The following is a 13,690-nucleotide window of genomic DNA, read 5'->3' on the forward strand; positions in this document are numbered from 1 at the left end:
CTGAAACCTGACAGAAAAGCAACTTTCAGTATCTTCTATGTACAAATATCACTGTTTTGAGGTGTATGAAAATGCTTTCAAATGAAAACCACAAATCTAAGCCTGTAGTGCAGATGTTTCTGATCATATAACCTACACTCACTTTTTAAAACTACCACCACGTGATATACATTTCTAATTTGGTTTTTAAAAGAGTACATAATTACCAGTTTAGCATTCGTCCTTCCCTTTTTTTATTCCATATTGTGCCTACTGAATGTTTGTAGTGTACCTGGTCAGTAATGTTGAGGTTGTTGTGCAGTTAATTTGGAAATGGAACATTGATCAACAATTTACTTTTTGTTTGGCTCTATAATCCATGATGCTGCCATGTGAAAAGCACAAAAGGCTCCTTTGGTTCATGAGGCCGTGCCACCCAATGACACCCAAATGACCTACAACCCCAGGTATATTTCAAATGGTGGGAGGAAACCCACACAGACATGGGAAAAATGTACAAACCACTTATAGACAGCTTGGGATTCAAACCCCAGTCCCGGTCGCTGCAACAGCATTATACTAATTGCTACGTCAGTTGGTTTTGGCTGACCTTTTTACAATCTACAGATGCTTTCAGACTGGTCGATAATATGGTGGTTTGTATAATTGCACTCACAGTCATGACTGTCAGAATTTTGTCAATTATTGGTTAATTCAAAGCATCTAGCTTTATACAAAGGAGCAACTGAACTTGGGAGTTTTGATGCATTTTGTTCCCAGCGCAACCATGGTAGAGCAATCTGCAAAGATGATCAATTATAGAACAATATTTACTCATTGGATAACTGCATAGAAGTAATGAGAGAAGGAACTGAAGATGCCCATGGGAATCAACAGATTGATATCCATAGGGGTAGCTGAAGAGCTTTAGATGTGCACTGGAGCAATGAGCCAGGATATTGAAGGGAAGAGAATTGCTTCGAGCTTCAGAATATTGCACTGAAAAATTGTCTGTCCACTAAATACATTATTCAGGATTCCATATCTTTAAGAAAACAATTGAAATGTCGTGATAATTTCAAAGAGATCATTATTCAGATTGTTTAATTCCTCCTGAAAGTTTATAACTGGACAGCTGTTGTGATGAATATTGCCAGATATTAACTATTACGTTAATCACAACATTCTGTTAACACACAGGAAACATCTAATGCTCCTACTGAAATGCGCACAGAAGCTGGTTCTGCTTTCAGTTAGGTCTGCAAGTGGTTTGACAACTGGTACTGTTGAAATTGTACAAGATACCAACATTTATTTCACCATTTCATGTCTCACCTTTGCTTCCGACCTCTGTGCTGTCGTGGTGGTGGTTCTTCTTGGGGGTCCTTGAAGATATCACAGAAGATAGGCTTGCACTTCTTGAAGATGACAGCAGAAACAATGAAATTCCTCTCCAGCTTCTCAGTACGGTCCCTGAGACCTTGTGACAGGTTTGCCATGTCTGCCCATTTTTGCATTTTATTGAAGAATTCTACCAAACTGAAGTAACACCCAAAAAAAAATAACAATGTCTGAATATAATGCAATAAAATTAATTGTTTGCAATAAAGTTTCAGTACAAAATGTTTTTTTTTTGCAGTGAGACTGCGATAAGATGTGGGCATTCATTTTCATGTCAGTCAGGGTTAAACTATTGTTCAGATTGCAGATTTATTGTCAGAGTACATACATGACATCACATACAACCCTGGGATTTATTTTTCCTGTGGGCACGGCAGAATCACCACTAATTGGTAATGCAAAAATAAACTGTGCACAGCGCAAACATGTTAACAAAGAACCTTAAACAGATAATGAATGTAAACAAACTAACTGTGCAATACAGAGAGAACAAAAATAAACTCAATTTCAAGTCCTTAAATGAGTCCCTGATTGAGTTTGTTGTTGAGGAGTCTGATGGTGGAGGGGTAGCAGCTGTTCCTGAACCTGGTGGTGAGAGTCTTGTGGCACCAATACCTCTTTCCTGATGGCAGCAGTGAGAATAGAGTGTGTGCTGGGAGGTGAGGGTCTTTGATAATTGCTGCTGGTCTCTGAATGTAGCGTTCTCTGTCGATGTACTTAATGGTGGGGAGGATTTTTGCCTGTGATGTCCTGGGCTGTGTCCAAAACCTTTCGGATGGCTTTACACTCAGGGTTATTGGGGTTCCCATACCAGGCCATAAATGCAGCTGGTCATCACATTTCCAACACACCTCTGTAGAAATTTGCCAGGGTTTCTGATGTCATACCAAACCTTTGCAAATTCCTGACATGCTGTCTTCACAATGCCATTGGTATGTTGGATCCAGGAAAGATCCTCTGTGATAGTGACTCCCAAGAACTTAAATTTGCTCACCCTCTCCACTTCTGATCCCCTAATGATCACTGGATTGTATACCTGTTGCTTTCATTTCCTGAAGTCAACAATCAGCTCCTTAGTTTTGGTGACATTGAATGCAAAGTTGTTGCTGGTGCACCATTCAGCCAAGTCTTCTATCTCTATCCTGTATGTTGACTCATCCCCTTCCTTTATACAACCCACTACCATGTTATCGTCAACAAATTTGTAGATGGTATTATTGTCATACCGAGCCACTCAGTCATAGGTGTAAAGTGATTAGAGCAAGGGGCTAAGAACACAGCCCTGCGGTGCTCCGGTACTGATGGAGGTTGTGGAGAATCTTCACTGATTGTGGCCTGGAGGTGAGGAAATCCATGATCCAATTAAACAGTGGGGTGTTAACTCCCAGGTCTTGGAGTTTGCTGATCAGTTTTGAGGGTATGATGGTGTTAAATGCTGAACTGTAGTTGATAAAGAGCATCCTGATGTAGGCATCTTTGCTGTCCAGGTGTTCCATGGCTTTGTGTAGAGCCAGTTAGATGGTATCCGCCGTAGACCTGTTACTATAATAGGCAAACTGAGGTGTTTGTTTTCTGCATTGCAGACAGGCTCGCAAATGGTAACTATTTTCAAAACAGCGCAGAAATGGGTGCCTTAGGCCAACCATCAATAGGTGTTAATTATTTATGTGAGCTTGTCATTGCTTTCTGGGGCACTTTATAGCTTACCTTTAAAGCTCAATACACAAGTCACTCAGAAAATGAATCAACTCCTTGAGACCAGTTTAATCAGGTTGAATGCTAACCTAACATTGTTAAATAGTTACGTTGTATGTAATTCCTACCTGAGTTCCGAACAGCATAGGATCTTTCTTAAGGAGACACAATTTCCTTCTACAATTCCTCTTCCCACTGATGGAATAGCTTTTCTACATGCTACATACAAGGCACAGGCCAACCAGTGAAGATCTTCTCCCTGAAATAAAACAGTTTTTCTAATGATACAACTATTAACAATGTATGAAACTTAATCAAATCTATGGCTTGTGCATTTTACCAATAGATCCTTGCGATGACCACCTCTGGTTCTCTGGTTGAACATGCAGTTCCCTGAGCTTTCACATTTTTGGCTTCGTGGAGAGAGTGGATCACACAAAGTTCCTTGGTGTGCAAATAACACACAACCTACCTTGGACCCACAACACATCCCCATTAGACAGGAAGGTGCAGCATCTACACTTCCTCAGGAGGATGAAGAAGCCAAGGAAACCAACCTTCATCTTGACAAAATTTTACAGGAGCGCAATTGAGAGTGTCCTGTTTGGCTGCATCAATGTGTGGTAGGGTCACTGCAAAGCAAAGGACTGGAAGTCAATATCAAGAATCATTAAAATGGCTAGGAAAATCACTGGGGTCTCCCTTTCCTCTAATATTGAAATTCATTGAGAGCGTTGCTTAAATAGGGCTCAAAGAATTATCGAGGATCCTTGCCATCCATTATATAGGATCTTTTTCACATTACCACCAGGAAGGAAGTACCGAAGCATCAAAATCAGGACACCAGTCTGAGATATAGCTTCTTCCCACAGACTCTGAGATTGATGAACAGCATCTTGAGAGATTGGGTCTCTTATAAAACAAGTTAAGTATTCCAAAATATTGTGAGATAGTGAGTGTGAGAGTAAATGTGAGAGAGGTTGAGCGTGAAAGAGCGCGAGCGTGCATGCTTGAGTCTCTTGATAGGTATCTGATTAGTCAGGGTATCAAAGGCTATGGGGCTGAGTGGGAGAATGGATCAGCTCATGATGGAATGGCAGATTAGACTCAATGGGCCACATGGTCCACTTCTGCTACTAAATCATATGGCCTTATGATCATGTACCTCACCAGATATGTGGCCTGAATGGTCAGTTCTCTGTTCAATTGTAAGAAAAGAGTTGCAGGAGAGGAGGAACAAAATTACAAAGATGAAGCTAAATGGATCGAACAGAGGGGCACAAAAGTGGCATTGTTCCCCCCCATAAAAAATCAGAAATGGTAAATCAGAGAGTTGAAGAAAAAAAGAGTAGTGGGAGTTGGTTAACTTTTACAGGACTCGATGGGCCAAATGGCCTACTTCTGCTCCTATATCTTTTGGTCTTGTGAATAGCTTGAGAAATAAAGAAGCAGATTTCTTAAAATGCATTCAATTTTTAAAAATAGAATAAATATGATCTGGTTTTGAAATGTTTATAAACTAGACAATCAAAGGTTTGCATTGGAAAAAAAACATTCAAGGCAGCGAATTGTCATTCAGTTGGATTTAGCAATGTTGTGGAAATTAATAATGCACCTATCTTACTCAATCAGGATTATATTCTATCGACCTTTGCGCTGTTCATTTTACCAACCAATATGGTCCTCACCTCCCAATGACATGTCTTTGGTATTTTGTAAGGTGGTTTATATAAATTTTTATACCGAGACGCTGTTGCAAAGCAACAAATTTTGTGACCTTTACGTGACAATAAATTCTGATTCTGAACACTTTGATGCACAGTGAGAATGCACTCAATACTAATTGCTTCCATATCCCAGGAGCATTCTGTTGGGGCAGACATTGACAAATAATTTAAATGCCATCTTCTAATTTTCTCAGTTGACCACAAAATAAAGATCAACACATCAAACCGAGAACCACATTCAAATCTATTGTTGGAACAGGGTGACATCAGTTCATCATCATCATGGCCCATCCCTTCGTGAGCAAAGATGAACACCAGTTTATCAGTTAAACAGATAATATTAATTCTTTCCCAGTCTAATATCCCTAGTATTTGAGGCACTGATAACCTTCCCTGGTCAAGCAGACCAGGGAAAGTCACATTGTCCTTTTGCTGGCATCAGATTTGACTGAGCTCTGATGTGGCAAACACTTTCCAAGTGGACACAATCCTTTAAAGAAGCGAAGGACATTAGTAACTTGGACCATTTAAGACAGTGAGAGGAAGGAAGCTGTGACTATATGGCTAAGAACAGTTAAGGGCATGGATGGAAAAGAAGGCAATATTCTTCTATTGTTTATTGCTAATATTAGCAATCTATTTTAATGGTGCCAGAAATCTGAGTGATGATCAGCCTGCCATGGAGAATTAAACCAACAAGCTCTGAAGAGATCTTTTAAATTAGCTGACCTGTGGCCCTTTTATTTCCTAAAGTGGTTGATCAAGAGCAGAATTTATTGATCAGGGACTGAAGAATGATAGTCCTTTAGCTTTATATTTTCAAAGTGCACAGAACCAGGTTACATATGGAGGCCATGAACTAAAATTCCACATGTTCATGTTCTCTGGATAATGCAACACCTTATTATCCCAAAACCTTGTGTTATTTTAAGGGCACTTTCTGACACCCCTGCTTTTCTTTATTTTTTTTGGGTGGGGGAAGGTTGGTTGGAGTCATCGTCTAATTGCTGTTCATGAATCCACAGGACTGGATCACTGGAGTCTCTCCCCCTCCCTTCAATGGGATCAACCGGTATTCCTTGAGAACCACCCACCCACACTGCATCTTTCAGCTGCTCCCGTCGGGTAAGAGAGCCAGCACCACCAGGCTGAGGAACAGCTTCTTCCCACTGGCAGTGAAAACTCTGAGCAACCAAAGGAACGACTCACACTCGCCATCTGAGACTCTCATCAATACAAAACAATATTAATGTATTTATTTGTATAGATGAAAAACTTATCCTTGCTTATTCATTGTTTGTCTGCAGGTCGTGCACTGAGGACCTGAGAACTTGTTTCATCAGGTTGTACTTGTACAATCAGATGACAATGAACTTGGCTTGACTTGAAACCAACCTGAGGACCATGCAACCCCCAAAACATATGATCGTTTCCCCAGTAGTGTTCATATCCTTTACGGGCATGCTAGGACAGTGAAGTGCTTCTTTTTAAATTCGTGTGGTACTAAACGGTTTTAATGAAGCACTGTAGTTTGATATATATGGTATAATCCACACTGCTTGTTTTCTCTCTCTCTCTCGGGGCTGTGGTGGAAAAAGAAGGTCGAAAGTCCAAGAACTGTTGAGATGGGGTGAACCCCAGTTTGGATGGCCTTGCTCATTTGTCTCCAGGAGTCACCAAACCAGGGCACGTTCTTCTGGGCTGCTGCCACTGGAAGGAGCAAGTAAATACTTCTCTCGACCACAAGCTTGTTCGGTTGGCTGGCGAGCTGAGCCGGGACAACCCGGACCAGGCTGTTAAATGTCATTATGAAGCTGAATCAGGTCAGGACGCTGATGCACGCCGAGGCCCGTCGGGGAAAGCAGAACAAGCACGAAGCTCGAGAGGGGCGGAGGGGTCTTGGGTCAGTTCTGCAGCTTGCACATTGAGCTCTGATGCAGCCACGTTCACACCGAGAGGAGCAGGCGGCCAGTGGGCTGTTCCACAGCTGTCAACGATGTTTACAAACGGGATCTGTCACTCACCTCCAGCGTGTAGTTCCTTCTGATGCTCTCGTAACTGGCCCAAGCCTCACACTTTGCACCTTCGTCCATGTTCAGCTTCTGACACAGTTCTTCAAACCTCTGCTTGGTCCGGCCGCTGCCCCCCTCCTCCTCCTCCTCGCTACTCATGTTGCCTGGGGTCTGGGATGGGTAGCGTCGGGCAGTCCCGGGATGGCTTGCTTCACGCAGCGCTCGTGGGCCGCACTGTAGCCATTTAAAGCTAACGATTGACAGCCGGGCCAGCAAATGGTATGTCGCTCCGCTCTCCTCCCCCCTGTTTCATTGGCCTGCAGTCGCCCTCAGAAGGTTCCCCAGTCGCTGGCAGCACGTCAGTCACAGCCTTGACCCCCCGTATCCACCCAATAGTATGACTCTTGTGGGGGAATCTAAGTCACCATGTTGGAAAGCGAGAAAGGGATTGCAGAAGCTGCAAGATGTGGGAACCATGCAAAATTGATGTACTGTAATATACTGCAGTATGAAAAACACTCGACCATGCTGTGAAGACATTTTTCAGAGGGTTTCAGAATTTATGGTCATGAACATGTCAAGAAATCCGTTGTTTTTCGAGGCATCACAGTACATTCATATAAGCCAGCTTATTAAATAAAAATAGTGCAAGAAAAGACACAGTAAGGCAGTGTCTGTGATTCATTGTTCATTCAGGAATCTGATAGCAGCGGGGAAGAAGCTGCTGTGTGCGAGTGTACCTTTTTCCTGATGACAGCAGAGTGAAGAATGTCGAGTTAAGGTTACGAGCTACTCCATTATTGAAAATGGCTAGAGTTCATTTGCTCTATACTCCAACTTGGGGAGTGGGTTCACAGGCCATTAGTGAACCGTAGAAATTCAAAGACATTTGTACAATTAAACAAGGGGGCCATTTGGCTAATTAAATCCACAATGGTTTCCAAGGGTACATTCCTGTTTGTCCTGTCTCCACCTCATTTTCCTATACTCCAAAACTTGACTCTGCCTCCTGTCCAACAACCTTCCTTTGATTCATTCTGTCATTAACCAACATCAAGGGATAATTAACAGTCAGCTATTATCCTGCAACTTCTTTGGAATGTGGTGGTGGGTTGGGTATGGGGTTGGGGGGAGGTGAAGTGAAAGAACAATGCATTTGGAGGAAACCCATCCTCAGACATTCAAAGTCTGCATAGACAAAAATCAGGATTGCATGGGACTCCTGGTGCCTTGCAGGAGTAGCACGAACAACTGCACTAGTGTGAAGACCATGCCTTGCATTGCTTACTTAAATTCTTCTCATAGTTTCTGAATGCTGCCCAAACCTTACTAATATAATGAGATGCATTTGTATAACTGACCTCGGTGATAACTGCACTCATTGGAGATAGTTTAAAGATGAGCTGGGAAGGGAAGGTGGTGGCATGCAGGTGATAAAAACTAATAACAAAGAGGAGAGAAAGCAAAAAAAAAATTAAAAGGAGAAAAACTCAAACCCCTGCCTAACAGTTACCTCCCTCTCCCATATAATGTAATTACTTCACAATTCAGTCAATTTTTCAGATATAATTTGAATGTAACAAAAGTGAACTTCTTCCACTGAACTCTCCTGCAGCAATGTATGATGGATCTCCTTTCAAGATTGTCAAAAATCAGCTTACCTAACTTTGTATTACAATTACCAAGAATTATAAACATCTTTTTAAGAATTATCTTGCTATGCTTAAACAAGTGAAACATTCCCTGACCCAGTGGTAACCTTTGTCCATAGCTCTAGTTGGCCATATAAATTCTATTAAAATGAATATATTATCTACATTTTTATATCCTTTTCAATTTGTTCCAATTTTTGTTCATAAATAATTTTTTGACTTACTTGATTCGGCTTTATCATCTTATATATAGAAGGGTAAGCACCCCCATCTTAGTAAAGTTTTCATAAGAGAGCTCTAAGAACTAAAAGATAGCTGCCTAATTTTAGATTTTATTATTGGGTAGTCAATACTCGAAATCTTACATTTTGGTCCTTTTTTTCATAATTACTATCACTGTCCAGTATGGGTATCAATGGAGTCAAATTCCCCCCAAAATTTATCTAATTCAGCACCTCTTGGTTCTTCACTTCCATTTTCAATTAAGTTAATAAATAATCCAAATGTTAAATATTCTATGCGAATTTGGGCACAGTTTAGAAAACATTTTGCATTTCATAATTTCTCTCTCTCAAGCCCTATCGTACCCAATCACTTTTTTCAACCTTCTTTACATGATGCTAATTTTTCAAGGATGGTACAGAGACGGTATTCAAAGTTTTAAAGATCTGTTCAATGATGGATATTTGGCATCATTTGAGCAGCTTGCCACTAAATTTAACCTGTCCAAATCTCTTTTTTTTAGATATTTACAAGTCGACATTTTCTTGAATCACAACTATCTGATTTTCCAAGAGTACAAATTAAATTTTGTAGATGAATTTTTTAAATTTAACACCTTCTCGAAAAGGTTGACTATCTATTATTCATTAGAAACTTATGTTTAAATCGGACTTTGTTAGTTAGAATTAAATGCTTGGGAATAGGATTTAAATTAGACTATATGGGATGTGGATTGGAATACAATTCGTCAATTGGTTAACACCTCTTCATTATGTCATCATCATTGCTTATTACAATTTGAAGTGGTACACAGAGCACACGTCTAAAGCTAAATTATCTTGTTTTTATTCACATTCTTGCTGTGCCAGTGTAAGAGCAGAGAAGCATCACTAATTGATATGTTCTGGACTTGTCCTAGTCTAGAAAAATACTGTAGAGAGGTTTTCCATACTTTGTCAAAATATTTCAACTTAGATTTAATAACGAATCTTTTGGTAGCCCTCTCTGGCACAATGGGAGAGAATGATTCTTCTCTGTCTTTGGTTCAGAGTCATGTTATCTTTTTGCCTCTCTTTTGGCGAGGCAAGCGATTTTGCTTAAATGGAAAGATGCTTGCCCCACCTACTCTTGATCAGTGGTTGCATGACATCATGTCCTGTTTGAATACAGAAAAGATTCATTATTCAATTAATAATCAGTATAAGATTTCATACATTTATGGGGGATCATTCATGACTCACTTTCTTCCTTTATAATTTCATTTTATTGTAATTAAATTGTCTGACTCCTATCTTTCTATTTTTTTTATACTTTATCTTTTAATATTAAATCACATGTAGCATCTGGCAACACTTCGAGGCAGGGGTTTGATTATCTCTAAAGCAAGGACAGAGTTATATTGGAAAATATCTCCGAATCCAACACAAACTTCCCCCCTAAACTCACCTTAAGCAATCCCTATGCCATAAGTGCTCTGTGATTAGTAAGGGATTGTTTAAGGTGGGATGTGAGTGGAAAGGAAAGGTTGAGACCCACTGCTCTAGACCCAATTATTACTGAAATGTTTTGCTTGAGCAATTGTCATTGGCCCATGTCCTTCAGAGTTACGAAACTGTGCACATAACAAGTCAATTAGGTACGATTAAAACAGTGGTTTCCAAACCTTTTTCTTTCCACTTACATACCACCTTAAGCAATCCCTTACGAATCACAGAACACTTATGGTATAGGGATTGCTTAAGGTGGAATGCGAGCTTAGGGCAGGAGTTTGAAAACAACTGCTCTAGAGTCTAGAGCTAGTAGAAACAGTCTCTCAATCTACATGTATTAAAATTTGGGTACTAGTTCATTATTTACTTCGACTCTGTCACTTCTGATTACAGATCAATAAATTGTTACCAATTCTATGAACTTCAACTTTAATTAATGGTCTATTAATGCAGTCTAATGCAGCGGAGAGGGTCAAGAAATTCAAATTCCTGGCTGTCAATGTCTCTGAGGATCTGTCCTGGAGCCTTCATGTCGATGCATTCATGCTTGCCAGCAGCTATTACTTTGTGAAGAGTTTGAGGAGATTAGATATGTCACCACTCTTGAAAACTTCTATAGATGTACAATGGAGAGCATTCTGGCTGGTTGCATCACTGTCTGTTGTGGAGTTGCCAATGCTCTGGACAAGAAAAAAAATCCAGAGGTTTGTTAGCTTGGCCAGCGACATCACGGGCACCAGTCTCCACTTCATTGAGAGCATCTGTAAGAGGTGGTGTCTTAAGAGAATAGCCTCTCTCCTCAAAGACCCCCACCAGCCAGGCCATGCTCTCTTCACTCTGCTACCACCAGGGAAAAGGTACAAGAGCCTGAAGATGAGCACTCAATGGCACAAGGTCAGCTTCTTCCCCTCTGCCATCAGATTTCTGAATGAACAATGAACCATAGACACTATCTCATTTTGCATTTTTCTTGCATTATTTTTATTTGTTTTGTAATGGCTGTTTATATAAACATTTACACTTTGACGCTGCTGAAGAACTACGAATTTTGTGACATGTTCATGACAATAAATTCTGATTTTGATTACAAAGGTATTTTTCAAATGGCTTTTTTGCAATTCATAACATTCAGAGACACTCCCAAGCCACGACTGAAATCTAAATCTATTAAAGTCGCAGATTAATCGCTGTCATTCAGAATGAGAAAAGATGTATTTTCACCAGCCCAATGTCACCTATTGATCTTGTAAAACTCATTAACTTACCCCCCACTTACTCATGGACAATCTCCATCTTCTGTTAGGACTGCCACAACTCTTAGCTATTTTGTGTTTCTTCTGTTTAAAATATCAAGCTAATCTTTGATTGCTTGAAGATAAATATTCACATGCGATTAGACTGCTAATTAAATCAGATATAAATCTCTTTGGTTATGATACCTTGACGAAGGGCTCAAGCCTCAAAGGTTATCTTTGCTTTATAAAGTACACTGTTTGACTTGCTGAGTTTCTCCAGCATGGTGCTTTTAATAAACCTCACTCACTTGGTATTAAATTAAAATTAGCCTGCCCCATTTGTTGAATCGAGAGTCATCATTGCCTTTCTCTCTGCCTGCCTCTGCATCCAGCATCAACTTATATTTTCACCGACTCTTGCAGGATCTCCCCATTTTTGCTGGGTCCGCTCTCGCCAATGACTCCCTGGTCCGCTCATCCTTTCCTACCCAATGAAGCGTATCACTGCAACTGAAGGAGGTCCAACACTTTTCCCTCCACCATCCAGGGACCTCAAATGTCCTAGGTGAAGCAGACATGCTCATGCATTTATTCCCACTTGGACTCTTGAATATAATGCTCATTGTGTGGCCTCCTCTTCAATGGAGAGACCATGTGTAGACAATGCAACTATTTTGCAGAGCATCTGTTTTCTATTTAAAGATGGACATCTTAAGCTTCTGATTGGATGATATTTCAATTTCCCATCCTATTCACACACTGTCAATCTGTGTCCTGTCTTTACTGCCATGGTGAGGTCAAACACAAAATTAAAAAAAAAACAATACTTCATATTCTGCATGGGTAACTTCCTGCCCAATGGCATGATCATTGAACATTACAATTTTCCCCACTGTTCCATGATAATTTTAACAGTCTACATGCATTATCATGTTATATGGCGAGCTCTCCACTGGCCATCGAGACAGAGGTGCACCAAAGAAGAGGTACAAGGACTGCCTAAAGAAATCTCTTGGTGCCTGCCTCATTGACCGCCGCCAGTGGGCTGATCTCGCCTCAAACCGTGCATCTTGGCGCCTCACAGTTCGGCGGGCAGCAACCTCCTTTGAAGAAGACCGCAGAGCCCACCTCACTGACAAAAGGCAAAGGAGGAAAAACCCAACACCCAACCCCAACCCACCAATTTTCCCCTGCAACCGTGTCTGCCTGTCCCACATCGGACTTGTCGGCCACAAACGAGCCTACAGCTGACGTGGACATTTACCCCCTCCATAAATCTTCGTCCGCGAAGCCAAGCCAAAGAAGACATGCATTTCTCACTTTGTTTACTTTTTCCAACCCTTCCACCTGGTTCCATCTCATGGCCAGTGTTTGGTTTTTGCCTGTGTTACATGTTGCTGATAATGGAGTTGTGGCACATTATTACCAGGTCAGCCTACACCAATGGGGGGAGGCGGGGGGAGGGAGAGAGAGAGAGAGAGAGAGAGAGAGAGAGAGAGAGAGAAACGGAGTCAAAAATCAGACACCGATAAGAAGAATTAGTGCCTCAATTTGTTGAATTCTAATATTGCCTCTGAAACATGCCCGGATGGAATGTGAGGTGTTGTTCCTCAAGCTTGTGCTGGGTCTAGTTGTAACAGTCTAGGAGGCCACAGGGAGAGTGGGAGTGGGATGGTAAATGAAGGTGGCAGACAATAGGAAGTTTAGGGTCATTCCTCCAGATTGAATGCAGGAGCTTGACAAAGCTTTACAGTTCTGTGAATTTTAATTTCTGATTGTTGCTGGAGTAAAGGAGGGAATTAATCTTTATTTCCATACCTCAAATCTCAAGTCAGTCATTGATGAACTCATCGTCCATTTGCCGAAGCTTTCTATTGGTGACCACCTGTATTTTTGATCATCAATTGGCGCTGATCATCTGTAAATTTAAAAAAAAAGATGTTATTTCATTCAGAATACATTTGCTGCAAGAACTGAAACCTGTTCAACCATATTCACATTGAATGGCAATACAAGCCTGCAGAACTGAGAAGTGGATGGCTGTGTACCTCATCAACAGCTACAAGTAGAATATTGACCAGGGATTGAGGAAATTATGTCAATGGTGGAAACAGAAATCATTGTGGACCTTTGCACACTCTCTGCATGTTTATCCACACATTATGTGATGTTGTTCCATTTAGAGAGTACAACTGTTGTTGGCTTCTCAGTTCATTTTGATTTCATGGCTCATGTGTCCTTGCAGCATTTCCTCTGGCCTTCAAGTTCTCTTGATTG

The 13,690-nt window shown here is 40.9% G+C and overlaps 2 protein-coding genes across 6 annotated transcripts in view; both read right to left on the minus strand.

Moving 5' to 3' along the window:
• rbl2 (retinoblastoma-like 2 (p130)) overlaps positions 1–7,078 on the minus strand; it is a 103,303-nt gene extending 96,225 nt beyond the window's left edge. For all 4 annotated transcript variants that reach the window (XM_069901591.1, XM_069901592.1, XM_069901590.1 and 1 more), the window contains exons 1-3: positions 6,827–7,078; positions 3,204–3,334; positions 1,315–1,518 (exon numbers count right to left, since the gene is read on the minus strand). In XM_069901591.1, the coding sequence (XP_069757692.1) occupies positions 1,315–1,518; positions 3,204–3,334; positions 6,827–6,973 (482 nt within the window). In that variant the 5' untranslated portion in view covers positions 6,974–7,078. The remainder of the gene's footprint in view (positions 1–1,314; positions 1,519–3,203; positions 3,335–6,826) is intronic.
• A 2,474-nt stretch (positions 7,079–9,552) lies between these two features.
• chd9 (chromodomain helicase DNA binding protein 9) overlaps positions 9,553–13,690 on the minus strand; it is a 243,818-nt gene continuing 239,680 nt past the window's right edge. For both annotated transcript variants that reach the window (XR_011345802.1, XR_011345801.1), the window contains 2 exons: positions 13,232–13,331; positions 9,553–9,844 (listed from right to left, as the gene is read on the minus strand). The gene's annotated coding sequence lies outside the window, so the exon portion shown is untranslated. The remainder of the gene's footprint in view (positions 9,845–13,231; positions 13,332–13,690) is intronic.

The sequence above is a fragment of the Narcine bancroftii genome, chromosome 10 (genome assembly GCF_036971445.1).
Source record: "Narcine bancroftii isolate sNarBan1 chromosome 10, sNarBan1.hap1, whole genome shotgun sequence".
NCBI lineage: Eukaryota > Metazoa > Chordata > Chondrichthyes > Torpediniformes > Narcinidae > Narcine > Narcine bancroftii.